The sequence below is a fragment of the Chinchilla lanigera genome, unplaced genomic scaffold (assembly GCF_000276665.1).
Source record: "Chinchilla lanigera isolate Chin_1 unplaced genomic scaffold, ChiLan1.0 scaffold00067, whole genome shotgun sequence".
Lineage (NCBI taxonomy): Eukaryota > Metazoa > Chordata > Mammalia > Rodentia > Chinchillidae > Chinchilla > Chinchilla lanigera.
The window spans coordinates 8,047,707-8,066,871 of record NW_004955468.1 but is presented as its reverse complement, the minus strand read 5'-3'; the positions used below and the strand labels follow the sequence as shown (position 1 = coordinate 8,066,871).

The window sequence follows — 19,165 nt, the reverse complement described above, 5'->3', positions numbered from 1 at the left end:
CAAGGGTGTTTCCTCTCCAGGATCCCCCCACAGAGAGGAGCAGGGAGCGCTCAGTGACGAGATCCGGGGCCTCCGCAAAGAAAAGCCAAGCAGGCTAAGCCTCGGACTGTTTTAACAGTGAGATGGAAGTCGTTAGCTCTCATTTTAATTTAACAAGCCCAATTTTATAAATAAGAGTGAATTTTCCTAGGCTATTATTTCTAATTATGCATTTACATCAACTCACATTATGCGGTTGATGAAATGTTAATACCAAAGGCAATTTTCTGCTGACGGGTGGCAGGGAGAAGAGCTTTCTTCACATTACAAGTCAATATTTTTGGAAATAATTACCCAGTTGCTCACCAGAGTCTGTACCAACTAACCCAGTGGCTGTGTCTACACAGCCCCCAACTTGAGACGCTAAGAGTAGAAACACTCCAACTGGGAAAGAGGATTGAGGAGACCCCAAGCCCGTGGAGTGGGGGACCTAGGCAGTGCTAACCGGCAGGCTTCGTGATTGGTGGGACAGGCTAGGCCTCAGCTCTACTGCGTACCATTCATTCCTGGTGTCCTTTGATCACCTTGTTTTAGTAGTTGTGGCTTCCAAATTCAGACTTTTTCACCTGTGAGATAGTAACTCTCTCATAGGGAAGCGTAATACATTTATGCCTTCATTTGCTACTAATTCAAGAAATATTCTCTGCAGCTCTACTCTGCAGCACACTGTGAGGACTCAATAAAAGGAAGGAAGGAGGAGGAGGCCCGGGGAGAGGAAACACACAGACATTCCAACAGATCAGGTCTGTGGATGGCTCCTGGCCCCTGGCAACAATGCATCTTAGGACTGCATGGCTCCAGCAGGGACACAAACAACACCAGAGAGGTGTCTGGCTGCAGATACAGCCCAAGCACTGAGGATTCGCCCTCAGCACGTGTTCCTCACAACCAGCCATTTGCAGAGCCACAGTGCCAGGCACCAAGGCCATGGCAGGCCCCAGCATCATCCAGGAGGTGACAGAAGCCAGGACTCAGGATAGTTGAGGAGATGCAGAGCCATGGGCAGATCTGAGAGGCACCCCAAGGGTAAAGCACAGGCAGCAGCAATGGATGACAAGGTCAGGGGAAGAAAGACGTCCTGGATTCCTCTGGTCAACAGACAAGCATGCCAGGCCAATCACAGAGCAAACTGTCAGCCTCATGGTAGACCAGGTTGTACAAGAAGTCAGGTTGGTAGATAAAATCCACGAGCCTGCTGTGAACATTGAGGTGCCTTGGAGACATCCAGGCAGAAGCCCATGAAGACAGAGCTGGAGGAGAGGGCCACACGCTGACCTTCAAGGAACCCAGCACTCAGTGGTTTGGGGGCAGGGTAAGCCTACAAAGGGACTGGGGTGATGTGGGCAGAGTACAAAGGAAAATCAAAAGATTATGCTAACAAAGCCAAGACAAGCCAGCTGCAGTGGCATACACCTGGAATACTAGCACCCTGGGAGGTTGAGGCAGGAAGATTGCAAGTTCAAGCCCAGCCTGGGCAACTTAGAGACTTGGCAGACTGTATCTCAAAATAAAACATTCAAAAATGACTGGGGGTGCAGCTCAGTATAAAGGCCCACGGTTCAACCCCCAGTACCAAAAGGGAAAAACAGTCAAAGGAAACCAGTACTTTAGGGAGCAGGGCATGCTCAGCCATGCAGAATGTGCCAGAAAGTCAACACCAGGACTAGAATGTGTCGCATACCTCTGAGAACTACCCTGACCTGATCATGACATACTGTATATGAGCACTGAAATAGTACGCTATACCCCATAAGGATGTGCAGTTATGTGTGAATTAAATTTTTTAATTTAAAAAAACATTCTTAAGAGTTCTAAGGCATCTAACCAGAAGTCATTTCTGGTTAGGAATGTGGTGGAACCCAGGCTTCAGACTACAGGGCAAAAGGTAAGGAATGAAAAGAGAGAGAAAAGCGATGACCCTTATCACCCTCTGCAAGATCCTGGAATAAGATGTGCCCCCATACCCCGCCCCAAACCCAGAGGCAAGGTAGGCAGTGAGGGAGAACAACCTCACCCAGGCTCCCACTCCTCCTTCCTCTGCAGAGCTCAGTTTCCTCGTCTGGGGAAAAAAAAAAAAAAAAAAGAGCAATTCTAGCCAGGCACAAGGGTGCACATCTGTAATCCCAGCCTGACAGGTTGCAGAAAGGCAGGAGGATTTCAAGTTCAAACCCAGCCTGGACAACTTAGAGACTCAGCAAGACTCTATCTCAAATTGTTTTTAAAAAAAAATCTAAAAAGGAATAGGGATGTGGGTCATTATAAGGGCTCTGGGCTCAGTCCCCAGCAAAACACACAGACAGAAGAACACACACACACACACACACACACACACACACACACACACACACACATTTTAAAAGGTCCCATGAGGGTGCAATGAACGCACGGAGCCTGGCCAGCACCAGCTGCACACCCCAGCCCTCCAACAGAGTGTGTAGACGCTTCCCTGGGGCTGGAACCGCCTGCATCCATACTTCCCCGGATTAGCTGCCACCCAGGGCCATCGTTCTACCTGGCAGCAACAGCCCGGAGTGAAGCAGCACCCACCCCCAGGGGCAGCATGAGGGCTGGGTGGCAACTGGCACTGTGCCTCCCATATAAAAGAAACGGCATCCACAGTGGTCAGAGGAATGCTAAAGCATGCACGTTCTCTCAGGGCTCAGGCTGCACCTGCAGACAGACATCTCCAATCCCTCTGCCTCGCCCATTCTCTCTCCGACATGCCCCTTCCCCTCTTTCTATGTCTGCCTGGCCCTTGCAGGCCCATGTGCTCAGCCTCAGGCCTCCAAGAGATCTCAGAAGCAACCTTCCAAGTAGCAGGGGCTGGCGGGAGCCCTGTTCGTGGGCAGGCTGGGCCCTCTTCGCTGGCTCTGGCAGAGCCTAGGAGCAGATCCTTGGCCTCTGGGCTTGCTAGAGTGGAAGGGGAAGAGTCAGTATCTCCACAGGGGAGTCAGTGCTCTGAGGACGGAGGCAGGGAGGGAGCAGGCCCAGGAGTGGTCCCAGGAGGGAAGGTGTACCATTAGAAATGGTGGGAGGGCAGGGGAGAGGAACTAGAGGGAAGCAGGAGAAAAGAGATGAGAAGGCGGAGGAGGAAATGAAAGAGGAGCAAGGAGGAAGGAGGGAGCAGAAGGCCTTTCCTAGAGCTGTCTCCAGTTCTTCTTCCCCAGCACTCAAAGGGGAGGCCCCTGGGAGAGCCAGCAACAGGGCTGAAACTGCCCAGCTTCCTTTGTGTGTGTACACACCAACCTGCACACACCACACACTCTGTGTGCACATACGCTGTGTGCACACACGCTGTCCAGGTATTCACACGTCTTTTACATACATCTGTGCTGTCTGTTCAACCAGCTGCCGCTCTGTCTAACAGCAAGCAAATGCTACCTGCACACACTGCACAAGAGGTACCGCATCTGAACACTCTGCCCACACTCAACAGGCACGCTGTCTGCACACGGCTGCACTGTTTGCACCCACAAGGGAACACACATGCTCACACATATGCCCTCTGCTTACGTACTGGCTGTGCACAAGCCCACCAGCTGTGTCCTGAGTGTACACCCATGGAGCCCCTGACTTGGATGTGAGACAAGGTTGGGGCTTTTGGAGAGTGTTCCCTGCTCCAGACTGTCTTCCAGGTAAGAGTCTACAGGAGAGAATGCAGGAGGGATGGGGACTGACAGTGCTTCAACATGGAACCTAAGGGCAGCATCCCCCAGCTCCTCCCCATGCCCAGAGACAGGAGGCAGGTGTGGGTGGAGCTTTAGCCCTCTGTTAAACCTCCAGGTTTACTCCAGTGCACTCTGCTCTCTCTTACCGTGAGACACGCCTCAGTTCTGTCACTTATCCTGTCCTCCCTACCTCTCCACTTGGCACCCTGGTCTCTCTCCACCCACCCCAGAGTTCAGGGGGCTCTGAAAGCCAGCTGCATGCCTGACTCAAGAGCTCTCTGAGCCCACCAGGACCACCTTTGTCTACCACTGGCTCCTGAATCACCCCGAGCTGCTGACACACCAGGCACTCCCTAAAGTTTTGCAGAGCTACTGAGCCCCCAGATATCATCTCTATCAGGTGGCATGGGACTAGATCAAAACTTGACAATAATTCTTGCACCTGTTATCCCTGGTTGCTAGCCCCTGGTCGTGGAAGCAACTGGACAGTCTGTTGACTCCCTGCAGGGAGCTGAGTCATAGACAGGACCTGCACAGGCCGGCATAGCCTGGCACCAGGACTTTCCCCAAACATAGAATCTCATTCAACAGCTTTTTATTCTAGAAAGGAAAAAATGGCATTTTGAAACATTATTGGGAAAAAATTAAGTTAGATCTCAAGCATCAAAAGCATTTTGCAAATAAATCCTGGCCTTTTTGTGGCTGGCAATTGCAGATTTAAAGCTCCGGGTGCGCTGGCCCAGCCAGCGGCCCCATAGGTAAGGCACTGTGTCCACCTGCCAGTGCACCTCTGAGGGGAGCGTGGCCGGCCTCCAGAGCCAACGAGGAGTGCATTCACACGGCCCTCCGCTCCCCAGGCAGGGTGACCTTTTGTCAACTTTGAAAGGGAACACAAATCTACCGTCACTCTGGATAGGCCTTGATTGGATCAAATTCCCATTGGAAAATGGGGGGAAGGCAATAAAACCTCCAGAATTGATATTAAACCACTGACATTTCACAAACCGAGCAGCGCTGGCAGCTGCCAGTCCATCGGCAGAAAGAACTCTAAGGGGCAAGTCAGGCGTGAAGGTCACAGCAGTGCCTGGGAGCCCCTGCCAGGCCCTGGCACCAGCACCGAGGGGAGCAGGAGCCCACATGACCACCCTGTCCCTTCTGGACCCTATCTGTGTATTTGCCCACACACATTCCAGTGGGGGAGATGAACTGACCTCCAGGAGGCCCAGACCTAACAAGGCTCTGAAGCTATAGACAACATTAAATCTGAAGTGGGTGATGACTGTCGTCTGCCCCCATGCTGCGGGCCCACAGTGGGGAGGGGCCTGAACAGGATGAGAGCAGGAAAGACAAAGGTTCCTTTGAGAGAGCAGCCTGAAGCTGAGAACTCAGCAGAAGCCATGCAGTTGTCTGGGTTTCTTGTCACCCACACTCACAGAGCACCTGCCACAGGCCAGGCCAGGTGACTGGGCAGGAGGATGAATGGGGCACAGCTCCCATCCTGGAAAGGCTCAGACCAAGCATCTTCCCCCTCTCCAGGTAACCCCACCTGGGCAGATGCAGGGAGCTGAGCTGCAATGAGGCACCGCCAGCAGCGGAAGGCACACGCTCTGCCCAGTCTGGGGGAGACCCCCAGAGCTGCTCTGGAGGTGGGAAATCTCGGCCCCCACACCTCCCCACTGAGCCCCGATACGGCCTCAGAGCCCTTCAGAGCACAACTCCATCGCTGTGGCACCCTCAAGAGTGCCGTGCTGTGAGGTGAAAGCAGGTCTGGGCCTTCTCAGAACAAGGGCTTTAAGCCATACAGGAGGGCCACTCTGAATGTGGGGACCAAACCCAATGGCAGCCAGATATGGTGGAAGGAAGAGATCATGAGGAAGGCCTCCTAGAGGAAGAAAGAGGCCAACTGGCCAGAGTCAGCCATGAGAGCCATGTTAACAAGCAGAGCTGCCATGACACATTGGACTGCCTGGGACTAGGGTCAGCTGCCCAAGCTCAGCCTTGGTGCTTCCAGGTGGGGCCAGAGGTGGCCTTGTGCTAGGACTGCAGGAGCCACTCAGCCCAAGACAGTCTGGACAGGTCAGAGGGCTCTTTCTCTTTCCCTCATGTTTCAGAGCCATTCCTAGGCTCATGGATGAGTCCCTGAGGGTCCACAAGCCTCCTGTGCACCTCAGTGTCTCCACTTGCCGCAGCTCCCTGAGGGGATGCTCTGGTGAGAGACTTCTAGGTGGAAACCCAGCACAGTGCAGAAGGATGTTAGAACCTTGGGGTCCTGGATCTAGAGCTGTCCTCTGGTCAGACTGGCATTTTCCTGAGCTGCGTCTCGGATCCAGAAATGCAGGGGACTCAGGACCATAGTCATTTCCATCAGTCTACCTCATGGTGATGTACAAAGCTACTTTCCAGACACCAGTTCGCTGATCCTGCAGCAGCCCTTGGAGCTAGAAGCCCTGGTGCTCTCTGACAGTAGGCACTGGTGCCCAGCAGGGAAGAGATTCAGCCAAGAGCCCTCAGGGGCAGCATCTGCTCCCAGGCCTCAACCTCCCCAGTAAAGTTGCCTCTGTAGCATCACACTTCAGGACCTGTGTGCGCTCTTCAGGAGATCGGTCAGTCACTGGGAGGCCAAGGCTGGCAGGAACAATACCAGGATCTGCCACATGCCCCTGACCCCCAAAAGCATCTCCGTTGGATTCCTCAAGCAACCACCTGCCAAGGGGAAGACCTCAGTGGGTGTGGAAAAAAGCAAGGAAGGCAGCATCCTGACCCTCTGGCCAACCCCTCGTCATTATTAGCCAGCCTCGTGTTTTCTAATCACCCTCCTCGTCATTAAGGTGAACAAAGCACACAGGAAATAACAGAGTTTATCTCAAACAGATCGATCCACTCTGATCCATCTGGCCCCAGCCTCTTAATTCTCCATAATGTCAAAGCAATTTTTGGTTAAGTATACTGTCCGTCCTCTACTAAATTAAACTAATAGATCTAGTGGGAAATAAAACCCCTAGTGTATTGAGAATATTAAAAATTAAAAAATAAACTCTCCATGGATCTGTAAGATGTATTTTGGCAAGTGACTAAATCACACACACACACACACACACACACACACACACACAACACACACACGAGGGTGTAATGAAACCCATTAGGGGATGCTCAATTCTACTGGCCACTCGCCAGCTCCGACTCTTCCTCTTCTCTCAGGAAAACCACCCCTCCCCAGCACCCAAGCACAAGGGCAGCAGGCAGCTCTGAGAAATGCCCCATCCTGTATCCTAACGATACAGTGGCAACAAGGTTCATGCTTTACAATGTGAGCTGCTGCTGTCAGCACTACAACCCCAGCACTGAGTGACCCACTCTCAAGATCAGGCCTGACACGGGCCCTCCGCAACCAGGACACCTTTTCTACATGAGAAACTGAGGCTTTGAAAAGCCAGGCCAGGATCTGAACCCCGACACCATCTAAATCCAGAGCCCTGGACAACACCCTACCCTGCTCCGCTCTGCTCTGCTTTGCTTTCTACTTAGTTGCGCAATGAATCACAGACAGCCCAGGCCATGATGGCAAGATCTCGCTTGTTTTGTTTGTTTTTTTCCAGTACCAGGAATCAAACTCACGACCTTGCTCTTGCCAGGCAGGCGCTGTGCCGCTGAGCTAAATCCCCAGCCCAAGATCTCGCTTTGATGACACTCATTTGAGACAATGTCCTCTTTTTCCCAACCAAATTCAGAGCTCCAAAGGCAGGCTGGGGCACTCAGGATTCCTCAGACTCAGGGACCATGGGCTTCATCCCCAAACCCTCACACCTGAACTGTGCTGGGTGCTGTTTCCCTGGCTGCTGTTTGTCAAGGCCAGCTCTCAGGTGCAGGAGGAGCATGAGGCAGAGAAAAGTGACAGGTGATAACCTTTCTTGCAGTGGGGTCCAAATACAAATGTGTCTGTGGCAATCACCTTGCTGATGCTGGGGCCTCCCAGCCCTTAACTCTGGGTGGAACTGCCAGCTTCCCTTCTCCCACCCCACCCCAGGCTGCGGGTCACAGGGCTACATCTCTTCCTTGAAACCATGGCCAAAGGCTTAGGCTGGCCCGTCCCTCAACTCCATTGATCATCCTGTCACCCTGGACTCCTCTCTAGGCCGGTCACATCCCTGGGTCTCCTGCCTCCACACACTTGCAAAGCAGCTGCTCATTTCACACCCTAACTCCACCCCAGCCAGTCGCAGTTCTGCTCTTTCTTCAGCTCAGCAGCAGGAAGTCTTGCTGGGTAGGACCCATCTCTCCCTTCCCTGAAGGTCCCCTGCTGGGAAAAAGATCACTACGTGCTTGATTTGCTTCCCCCACTGAGCTCCAAGCCCCACATCCAGGGCCACATCTCTGTCAGCTCCAAGTCTCTCTCTTCTTGGCCCAGAAACTCTCTAACTGCCCCCTCCCGCCCCACCACGCCCCCTTCCCTCCTGCACTCTGCCCCCCTCCACCTTCACCCTAGGCTGCGCTCTGTGCTTGCTCACCTGCCACTGCGCCTGCTTCCGTCCCCGGGTCCTGGCCTGGCCGGCCTCCTCCGATCTCCCCCATCACTAGACTGCAGGCCACCCGTCACGGGAGGAAATGAGCAGGTCGCTTCCATTTGCTCTCTGTCTCCTCCCATCCCCTGGCTTAAGTGCAGGTTCTCTGCAGGCGGGAACCTGACTGTGCTTCCTGCTAGTCTCCCCAGCACTGGGCACACCACAGAGCAGAGCAGGTGTCCAGAGGTCTGTCCTGGAGAACGGTAAAAGTACTGCTGTACATGACTGAAGAGTGCTGAAGGTGAAACAGACTCACCTGGGCTCTCTCCTGTTTCATCGCCCAAGGCCAATCAATCTTGCCCCTAACAACAAACAGCCCCAGGCCCTGGGGACCCAGCCACGGGCACTGACACAGCAAGGCCCAGTGACAGGCTAGACCCTGGGGCCTAGCAGCTGTGAGTCCCCACCCAAGCTGGCTGAGCTCGGGCTGACTGGAACCCAGGCCTGCTCTGCCAAGGGTATGCAGGCCAGGCCGGGCTGCCTCCTGAGGGGCCTGAGGCCTAGGGAGAGCAGAGAGACGCGCTCTGTGTCCATGCAAGGCCAGGCTGAAGCCTGGCAGCCCTCCTAATAGATTGTGGGACTCCATGGTGGTGACGAGGTGGGACAGAAGAAGACAAAAGCAACACGAGACCCGGGCCCTCTCACTCGCCCTCCTCTGCTTAGGAGCACTTGCCTCTCCATCAGTCCCCAGGAGTTTCCGCAGGGCTCAGAGGGCCAGGCCCGCGCCCTTGCTGACCCGATGGTGCCCCTGGAGGGGAGTCTTCCTGGGGCTGGACTTCAGGCCTCAATCCCCTGACACTGATGACAAGTGAATGACTAAATTGACCTAGAATAAAAGTGCCCATAAATCTGATATTTTGCTGTAAGCTGTCGGGTACACAAAGTGTGCTAGGATTATTGATAGAAAAGTTTATGGATGGGCTGCATCTTAAAATCAAACTACATTACCCAAAATCAATGTTGCTGTGCGTGGCACAGGGAGGACAGGAGAGGTCAGCGGAGACAAGAATACCGAAACCCCACCTCAAAGAGGACCTGAGTATTAAAATAAAGAAGTTTTGAAAGTGATTCCGGGAACAACACTCAATTTAAGGCTGTAATTTAAGGGTGCTTTCACAAGCGGCTGGGCAGGCTTTTTAAACAGGACTGTTTAGGTACCTCTGAGAGCGCAGAGAAGCCATCCACAACACAGGACTGACGAGCACTGAGCACCCCAACTCAAAGCCCAGCAGCAGCAGCAGTGCTAGCGGTGGGCATGAAAGGGCACACCACGCCTGGGCGTACAGACAGTGGGCCCTGGCAGAAGTGAGCCCATGGGCACAGCCACTGGACAAGCCAGGGAAACTGTGGGGCCCATGGGTCGTATAACAAGTGGTGTCACCGCCAGGTCCCTGGCCACAGTGACCCCACAGGCAACTTCAGAGCTATGCTTGGAGACAGGGAGGGAGGGAAGGAAGAGAAAGGGAGGGAGGGAGAGAGAAATCTTCTCCCTACCTCCTGATGCGCAATCAGGGCCAGAAACTACCCAATTGTGAAATGCTTTCATGACCCTACTTCAAATCACATAAGCAAGATTTACTCTCAGCAGGGCATCATGAAGGAGCCCAAGGGACACTTGCAGTCAGCAGGGGAATGGCTGTGTCCCTACAGAGAAGAAGTGTCTCTTGGGAGAAGCAACACACAGGCTCCACCACAGACGCCTTTGGTATAGCCACCAACTGAGAGAGCATAGCCCTCCAGGACCTGACGCCACTGCGGTGTCGGCAAGGATCTGTGGGAACTACAGCCTGGTTTCAGCTGACTGACCCTCCAACTGGCCAAAGGGTTAAGTCACAGTCCCTCCCTGGCCCACCAGGAAACCCCCCAGCAAAGGACAAGAAAGTGCCCCTTTTCCGCTGCTCCTGACCACACTCCTAGTTCAAACATTCGCTGGGCCCTAAGTCTGCATCCGGCCCGGCTGAGAGGTAAAGACACCGGGAAGGTCCCATCACTGCCCACGGAGGCTACAAGCATGGGCAGAGGAGCAAACTGACCCTTCAAGCCAGGGCTAAGCAGACAGAGCAGAGACTGCAGCTGCTGCCAGTCCAGGCCAGGGAGCCTTGCTGTCCTTGCCAGCTCTAGGTATAGGGGACGGGCTGGAATCTTACTTGGAGTAGGTAAGAGATGGGGTTTTGGTAAGAACTGGCATCCCAGAGTAAGACAGACCAAGGGTGACACCTCCCTTGGCCACTTATTAGCTGTGTGACCTCAGGAAAGTTTCATAAGCTCTCAGCTTCAGCCACCTCATCCATATAATAGGGTGAAATCACAGTGTCTACAGGGATGAAATAACCTCACTCAGGCACTCTACACATATTCACTGAATACCTTCCCCGTGCCAGCCCCTGCTTTAGTGGACTGGAGATACATCAGGCTGGACAAAAAGCTTTACAGACCTTGAAATGCAATAAAAGTCTATTGCACCATATGTTGGGAGGCGGTGAATGGAAAGGAAAAGAGAAAATGGGGAACCGAATGACAGGGTAGGGTACCGGGCAGGGAACTGCAGTTTGCCCTGTTAAACAAGATGATCCAGGTGAGCCTCCCTGAGAAGGTGACTTCCCAATCAAAACCACAACATTATAGAGTTAGCCAAGCAGGTACTTGAGGGTACAGCATCTCAGCCAGCTGGAATGGGTCATGCAAGGGCCCTGGGGTGGGAGCAAACCCAGTGGGCAGCACTGCAGGAAAGAGTGTGGCAAGAGGCGTGTGAGCCAAGGAAAGGACAGAAAAGGTGAGGGGGATGAAAGCAGAGAGGAAAATAGGGTTTGGGGGAACGGATCATTTGCCCATAGCACACCACTGGTGTTTATGTTGAGTTAAACAAGAGCTACTGCGGGGTTTTGAGCAACAGAAGGGTGATCTTCTCTCTGTTTGAGAAGGATTTCTCTGTTGTCATGTTGAGAACTGATGCGTGGAAAATGTGCAGCTGGTGTCTGCTACATGAAAAGCATGCTGTAACATGTAGCCATTACTCTTGTGAGTAATAACACTAACTCCTGCCGTGGGCAAATAACCCCTTACCCCACACAGTGGAATAGACTTGGACAAATAGCCAACCTTAAAGGTAACCAAGGTGTGCTCCCCCTAGCTGCAGGAACTCTCCTGTTGCACATTCCAATCACAGGCCCTCGGTCTCCCTGGGATCTCTCTGGTATCAGCAGAGATTGCTGCCTCTGCAGGCAGGCTGCACCCTGCGCAGTGGGCTAGCTCTCGCCATCAGAACCCTGCTAGGAATCCGTTTCCAAACGCAATCTGCTTTCCTAGAGCCCTACTATGGTCCTGAATCTGTGTGGCACAGTGCAAATCTGCCCCCTCCCTTCAGAAGCTGAAGACAGCAATGCCCCTAAGGGTCTTACATTCATGGGTCCAAAGTGGCTCCTAAGGGCAGATGGAATTCCCAGGGGAAAGGTGGCCACTGGTGATGAAATCACAGGAGGTGCTGGCAACTGCCTCTTTGGAGCCCCTGGAGATGAGCTCCAGGGAGAGGAGGAAGGTCCTGCCCTGTCCTCCTGTTCTAACAGAGGACCTTGGGGAGCAGACACTAGCTCGCCGCCCAGACACTAGCTCGAGCACCAGAGACCTAAGGCTAGAGATGGCCTAGAGATCCTTGGTCACGGATAAGGGCACTGAAACGCAGAAAGGAAGGGCGTGTGGCACCCAGGGGCTTCTGCTGGTGAGAACAGGGCTGAGAAGGGCTCGCAGTGTCTTCCTCGGATGCAGTGCCACTAGCTGTTTGGACTGCTGGAAAGTGGTTTCCCTCTGGCTTTCCTTTCCCTGGCTCCCTGGAAACCCTCTGGCGGCGCCTCAGGGAGGCTAGTGAATGGGCAAGGCAGACTCGGAAGCCACTGAGTTGCCCCACCCAACCTCAGGTCAAAGCTGCGGGGGCCCAAGATACAGACGGGGAATTCCTATAGGGAAGAGAATGCCAAGAGACCCAAGCCGAGGTATGGGACTGGCCCTAGGCCTCTGTGCCCTGTCCATCCACACAGCCGCCGCACGTCTCCCTTCGAGGACCAAGCCGCACTCCCACTGTGTCTGAGGTGGCAGGCTCCGGGTGACAGCTGAGCGAGGCACTGGGATGCCGGGCTTGCAAGAGCGGGGGATGGGCTCCGGAGCGCGGCTGTAGACGCGACCTCTGCCTCCCGTTGCCTCGGGATCCCCCCTTGCACCGGTAAAGAGCGAGCAAGGACCAGCAAAGAGCTGAGGGACTCAGGGACAAGCTCTCCAGGGGCAGGAACCCCGCCCCCGCCCAGAAACCTCCCGGGCCGAGTCGTGCCCGGCGCTCCCCCCCCCCCCCCACCCCCGCCGCCTCTGCCGTCACTCACGGCCGCTGCTTGCCGCTCGCTGGTGCGCTCTCCGCGCCACAGGCACCTGCTCGCCCGGCGCTGTGCGCTCACTTCTGGCTCACACACTGCAGACTCGGCGTCGCCGCCGTCACCCGGCCGCGTCCCCGGCCCGGCACAGCGCTCCGCCCTTCTTCCCGGCCCCCGGAGCCCACCCACCCGCCATGGCCCGAGCCTGGGCCAAAGAGTGGTGCGGCTCTTTACCCAAAGCCGGGTAAGGAGCTGAGGCCCGGGGCTACGGAGACAGCCCGGGACCCACGGGGAGCAGGGAGGAGCGGCCGTCTCGAGGGATGGAGACTGGGAAGAAGCCAGGGAGAGTTTAGGTGGGAGGACCCCCAAGCAAAGCGGGTGCGGGGCGGAGCTGCGCTCCAGCCAGAGAGATGGTGGTCCCTCCGAGCGACCCCCGCAGAGGGAGGGGGCGCTCCAGGGCGGGGGCGGCGCGGGCTGTGGCAGGGGAGGGGAGAGGAGAGGAGGGCGGGGGTGATGCGGCGGTGGAGGCTGCTCGGCACCCATCCACTGACCGCCCCCTCCCTTCTCTTCCCCTCCCCCCTCCCCTCCTCTCTCCGGCTCTGGGTCCGCCGCGCCGGACCCGCTCTCCTCGCGCTGCGTTGGGTCGGACGCCAGGTCTGCGCGCCGCGGCTGAGCGCCCACTCGCGTTGCGGAAAGATCCGCGGAGAAACCGGCGGGGGCGGCGGCGGGAGAGCTCGGCGGGAGCCGGAGGAGGTGGCAGTCGGAAGCCGAACTGGAGGAGAACGGGAGACACTAGCTCGCCGCCCAGAGACGCGCATTCCCTCGGCCAGGGATGGGTCCTGGCGCAGCCCGGCCCCTTCCCGGCCCGCCGGGCAGAGACTGAACAGAGCATTCCCGTGGTCCTGTGGACAAGCGGACAGAGGAAGACACTGACCGATCGCCAGTACCCTTTCGCCGGGACCTCGCCCGCTGCGCACTCCGCGCAGCGCCCCCAGCCGGAGCCGCGCCGGGCCAGCGGGCGAGGGAGCCGGGCTGATTGGCGGCCGCCGGCGGCCAGGGGAGGGGGCGCCGTGCGGGGCCATGGCAGGCTCCGAGGCGTCCTAGCCCTAGCGGGAGCCGGAGCCGAGCCCAAGCTGCTGCCACCACCGCCTCTTCGCGCCCCGGCCCCCGCTGCCGCTGCGCCCCTGCGGGAGATGGAACAGCGGAACCAGCTCGGCGCCCTCGGATACCTGCCGCCTCTGCTGCTGCACGCCCTGCTGCTCTTCGTGGCCGACGGTGAGCGCGGGAACTTCGCTGCGGCGGTGGGCTCGGGGAACCCTCTGCGGGGGCCGCCGGAGACAGCTTGCCTTGGCCGCCACAGAAAAAACTGGAGGAAGAGAAGGAAGGGAAAGGCTTCGAGGTCTCCAGCTATCCCTGTGTTCAGCCTGGGCCCGGAAGGGTAGGGGGAGGAGAGTCCGGCTGGGGTCCGGCCACAGAGAGGAGGATGCGGGGAGCGAGAGTTGGTGCTCCCCAGCCCGGCTCTGGTGGTGCGGCCCAGCGCGGGGGAGAAGCGTGCCTGCCCCTGTCGCCCCGCCCGATCCGGAGGGAAGCAGCCAGCAGACGGCGGCCGGTCTCTGCACCCGCCCTGCAGCTGCTCCGCTGAACTTTGCTGGCACCTCGGGCCGTGGACCACGGAGCAGCTGGGGAGAGGGGGAGCCCAAGGCCAGCAAGCGAGAGAGCGGGAGACCGACCGCCTCGCCTTGGGTTGCCCCAAGCCCCCGCCCTGCAGCTGGTCACGCCTCTCTCTCCCCCGCCCCCAGCTACATTCACCGAAGTCCCCAAAGATGTGACAGTACGGGAGGGAGACGACATCGAAATGCCCTGCGCGTTCCGGGCCAGTGGAGCCACCTCGTATTCGCTGGAGATTCAGTGGTGGTATCTCAAGGAGCCGCCTCGGGAGCTGCTGCATGAGCTGGCGCTTAGCGTGCCGGGCGCCCGGAGCAAGGTAACCCGCCGCCCACGCGGCGTCGGCCACAGCCGGCTCAAGCCCGGGGGCGGAGAGGGTTACCCCGGGAATACGGCAGCAGCGGGGTTCACGGACGCAGGGCTCCTCCCTGTCGCGCAGCCCACCCTCTGCATCCCCACGGCATCTTCCGAGTCAAGGATTGTTATCCCCGAATCCTGCCAATTCTTTTTGAGTTTCCCTTCTGCAACCTCCCAGAACTCTATTCACGCCCAGCCCCTAAAAATCTACACCTCATCCAGCTAACAGTTCTTGATTGCTGCGGGACCAGCATCTGATGGGATGCTGGTTGAAGAGGGACGATCACTTGATCCCAACAGTCTCTCCCTGCCCTCAGTCACTCTGAGTTCTCTCGGGGCACAGGGCCAACGAGTTAAGTTCCTCTGGGCTGCATTCCAGAGGCCGGCAGAGCACCGTGTACAGGGGAAACCAGGTCACCTCTAGCTTCCCCAGGATCCGAGGGACGGCTTCCATGTGGCGGAACACCGTCTGCCTTCTCGCCCATATTCTCCTACACCCGCTCCAGCACACATACTCATCCCTGCACTCCTGCCAACATTCTCCCCAGGGTCCCACTCAAAGTTACTGCTCATGACTCCCATCGGGTCCTGTCCAGACACACCAGTCCCTCTGTCCAGTTTTTTACGATTCCTAATTTATTAAATCGAAGATTTGGAGAAACGCAGCAGGCAAAGCGGGTGCTGTGCAGGAGAGAGACGCGCCCCCCCAACTCCCCTCTTCCGGTGGCAGGTGTGTGCTAGGGAAGCCACTCCTTGTCCAAGCCCTTTGCTTGCTCCAAACTCCGCTTCGTTCCTAACAAACTGCTGGAAATCCTGGCGTCTTTTGGGCCTTCAGTCCTCACCCCATCCCCCACCCTCGCCCGCCTGCAACTCCAAAAAGTGTTGGGCCCAGCCAGCCCGCTTAGGGTTCCCTGGCCACAGGCAGGTCTGAGTTCTCTAAGCTCGAATACCATCAACCTAATGTCTTTCCCTCCCCTTTGCATTTTAGGTAACAAATAAGGATGCAACTAAAATCAGCGTAAGTGTGGAGCCCAGCGTGGGCCGCGTGAGCCCCCTTCCGGTCGCTTCGCGCTGCGCAGCTCCCTCCCCTTCACCGCGCCTCTCGGGCTGCGCTTTGCAGAGCCGCACTCGCGGCCTGGCGTCTGCTGCTTTGGTGTCTGGGCGCTAGTAGCTGGGTCAGGTTCACTTTTGTGTGAATCAAGGATCCAAGGCTTGAGTTCCCCCAACTCGGCTGGGCTGGTCGCTCACCTGTAAGCTGTTCTTCCCCGGGACCGCGCGCTCTGTCTGCTCAGTCTGCTCGCCTTTTTCCGGCTACCACTTCTCCCAGCTGCGCTAGCGCACGGCCGCCCGCCCTTGCCGCGACGCGCATTACCGCTTTCCAACCTCTCTGCCCCGCCCAGCACAGCAGCCCGGCGCCCTGGGCAAGAGCCCGCTCCCTCTGCCTGAGCGCAGAGCATTGTCGGCTCGTGTAGGGTGGGATGGTCGGCAGTTTCTCCGAGCTGTGCAGGGCCCGGGTCGGGAGGAGTCACGCCCCAGCTTGCCCTGGAGGAGCGCGGAAGTAGCAGGGCCTAGAGATTAGGAGTCTGCTCGTGGGTTCTGCGCTGAGGCAAAAGCTCCCTGGGTGCTTGGCGAGGGCCACTGAGGGCCTCCACCAGGCTTCAGAGGAGCGCTTTGTTGTGGGCTCCAGCAGACTTAGCTGAAAGGCAGGTTCCTAGCAGGGGACCAGGAAGGTCAGGCAGTGGCCATGGCGTCGCCTGCCTCCTTGGGAGGGTAAGGTCGGGCGCTGGGCTGGTGTAGTACTTGGAAAGACGCGGACCCTTAACGAATAGAGCCCCAGCATGAGGTTTTTTGAAGGTCAAACGATGGGGAAGCGAAAGCTCCTTGAAGATGAGAAAAGCAGGTGTGTGGGGACAGGGAGGGGGTGGGGTATGCAAGATGCGGTGCCCAGTAACGACGAGCAACGGGGAACTCGGGCGGTGGGCACAGCAACACCAAGAAGAGCTGGGAGCCCCCACACCACTGAGGAGACAGATGAAAGAAAAGCGGAGTTCTGGGAAGTATTGGGGTGCACTCGGGCGAGATGGCAGGGTTGGGGCACTGACGGCTCCAGCCTTAGGAGCAGGTCTGGGCCCTGCCAGCCCCGGCTTTAACCCCGCTCTCTTGCAGACGGTGCGCGTCCAGGGCAATGACATCTCGCACCGGCTTCGGCTGTCGGCCGTGCGCCTGCAGGACGAGGGCGTGTACGAGTGCCGCGTGTCGGACTACAGCGACGACGACACGCAAGAGCACAAGGCCCAGGCGCTGCTGCGCGTGCTCTCGCGCTTCGCGCCGCCCAATATGCAGGCTGCAGAGGCCGTGTCGCACATCCAGAGCAGCGGGCCCCGTCGCCACGGCTCCGCCAGCGCCGCCCACGCCAACCACGCGGGCGCCGCGGGCCGCACCACCTCAGAGCCCGGCCGAGGCGACAAGAACCAGCTGCCTGGGAGCCCTCCTGCAGCCCACGGACCCGAAGTCCCCGAGACCGCCGCCACCTCCGTGGCCCACACAGCCGCCACCACCGTGGCGGCTGCAGCCGCGGCTTCGTCAGCGTCGCCGCCACCCCGCCAGGCGGTGCTTCTACGCCAGAGACACGGCTCAGGTAAGATGGGCGCACGCGGGAGAAGACGCGCTCGGGCAGCCTGTCGCTCTCCTGTGCCTACCTTGAGTCGTGGTGGGCGCTTTCCCAGCCATCTCCCCGCCCCTTCTCTGTCGTTACCGCGGCCTCTGGGAGCTGTCAGTCCTGCGTGTTTATGGATGTCGGAGCTGCCCTGCGGCGCTGAGGCTGGAGAACGCGGGGGTGCAGGGGGGGGCGCTCTTGGGTTTGGAAAACTGGACCCTGTGGGCGGAGCTCCTACTGCGGGGTTGGGAATCAGCGTTATTTCTGTAGCCTTAAGTGTGCCTCGGGGTTTTGCAGCGGTACTGGCCTCTAGCTGAGACTGGGGGGAGGTAGTTAAAGCTAAGTGTAGGCTCAATGGAACACACCTTGTCCGGGACCTTGTGGGCAGGCCTGGCTGTGTACCCTGTCCTCTCTTAGGCTGATTGAAGGAGGGTCCTAGGTGCTGGCTGTAGCGCTGCTTTCTGCTGTAATTTGCTCTAATTCCCCTAGGGCCCGGAGGTGGGGCGGGTAGAGCTCAATTTCGATGTTAGGAAGTCACCAGAGGTTAAGGCTGGCTTCCTAGCAGAGGGATGGGGAGGAGAGGATTTGAGGGAAGGTGTGTGGAGAGCCGCGCAGACAGCTCCATGAGGAGCTGCCCAGCAGTAGAGGGTTGTGGTGAGCAGGGGGCCTGCTGCCCAGTGTGCCCCTCCCCCAAGCACTCCCCTCTCCCTGCTGCAAAGTGGGCCTCAGCCTGGGCCTCAGCTCCCCTGCTCCCCCACCCAGTCTGATCGGAAGCAGGTCACTCCTTGCCCGAGCCCTAGCCCAGGACCTCCATCTCCTGTGATGCCCTTACAGGGCTGAGAGGCTGGGACAGTCACATGTAAAACCTTCCCCGGGCAGGTGTGATGGAACGCATTGGCCCACCCAGACCCGGACAGTCCTCAGAGTGCTGCCACCTGCTGCCAGCCAAGGAGCTGGCCTGGGTTGTCCTGCTAAACGGAGGAGACAGTCTCCTATCGCCATCTTAACCCACCTTCCTGGTGATTCCTCACCCCAGGAACAGTTGCTGGTCCGTCTTGCGCATCAGCTCAGTTCTGTTTCTTGATGGTTTATTCCCCGGTGGGATCCGCCTCTGTATCTCAGGCTGTTGCCTGGGTCTGAAGGCCGCTCTCTCTCAGCTCCACACAGGAACCCTCAGGACTTCCCTCCAGGCCTGGGAAGTGAGAAACACTAGCTACCCTACAGACCCCGACATGTCAGCGGCTTGACACATTTTAAATTTATGTTTGTCTTGTTCGCATCAAGTCCAGAATAAGGTGCAGTGGCTTCATTCCATGCAGTTAGCCCCTCTCAGGCTGCTGGAGACCCTACCAGCCTCAGCAAGTGTCTTCTAGAGTCGCTGTGTGGAGGGGACACATAGCCAACAGAGGAGGAAGAAAGATGGAAGCCTCCCTTCTTAGCCCACTTCCCTGACAGATTGATGCCCTAAAACCTAAAGCATGTGCTATATATCCACACTTAGCATGGCCCTCAGTCTGTACCGCTCCTGGGAAACAGGAAATAGCCTCTCAGCCTCCTCTGTGGTGTTTAGCTCTCTCAGGGAGAAGTAGGTGTTGAGAATGGCAAGGTGAGTTTTTAAAAGGCCCAGATATAGGAAATGTTGCTTCTGCCCTTGCCCACTGCCATGCCTTGGTCCAATGCAGATGCAAGGATCCTTGGTAAATGTATTTGTTGATGTGGCAACTGCGTTCCAACATTCTCTGCTCACAGTGGAATGGGAGACTGAATCTTTGGGGGAGCTGGCCATCTCTATCTAGTGTCTAAGAGATGTGTTGAATAAGTGTTTGAATCACAGAGTGATTGACTTAATTGATGAAGATGCTT

At 57.2% G+C, this 19,165-nt stretch overlaps 1 protein-coding gene and 1 long non-coding RNA gene across 5 annotated transcripts in view; one reads left to right on the top strand and one right to left on the bottom strand.

The window, feature by feature from the left end:
• Positions 1-13,897, bottom strand: part of LOC102013495 — a 167,425-nt gene extending 153,528 nt beyond the window's left edge. For 2 of the 3 annotated variants that reach the window (XR_263404.2, XR_263403.2), the window contains exon 1: positions 12,637-12,709. This is a non-coding gene — a long non-coding RNA (uncharacterized LOC102013495). Of the gene's footprint in view, positions 1-12,636; positions 12,710-13,853 lie in introns of those variants that run through there. The other variant, XR_001236948.1, reaches the window with a different exon arrangement.
• The window catches only part of Vstm2b (V-set and transmembrane domain containing 2B), a 29,874-nt gene continuing 23,351 nt past the window's right edge, over positions 12,643-19,165 (top strand). The window contains exons 1-5 of one of the 2 annotated variants that reach the window (XM_005400116.1): positions 12,643-12,868; positions 13,279-13,899; positions 14,424-14,608; positions 15,635-15,664; positions 16,813-17,284. In XM_005400116.1, coding sequence (XP_005400173.1) covers positions 13,818-13,899; positions 14,424-14,608; positions 15,635-15,664; positions 16,813-17,284 — 769 coding nt within the window. In that variant the 5' untranslated portion in view covers positions 12,643-12,868; positions 13,279-13,817. Of the gene's footprint in view, positions 12,869-12,896; positions 12,978-13,278; positions 13,900-14,423; positions 14,609-15,634; positions 15,665-16,812; positions 17,285-19,165 lie in introns of those variants that run through there. The other variant, XM_005400117.2, reaches the window with a different exon arrangement.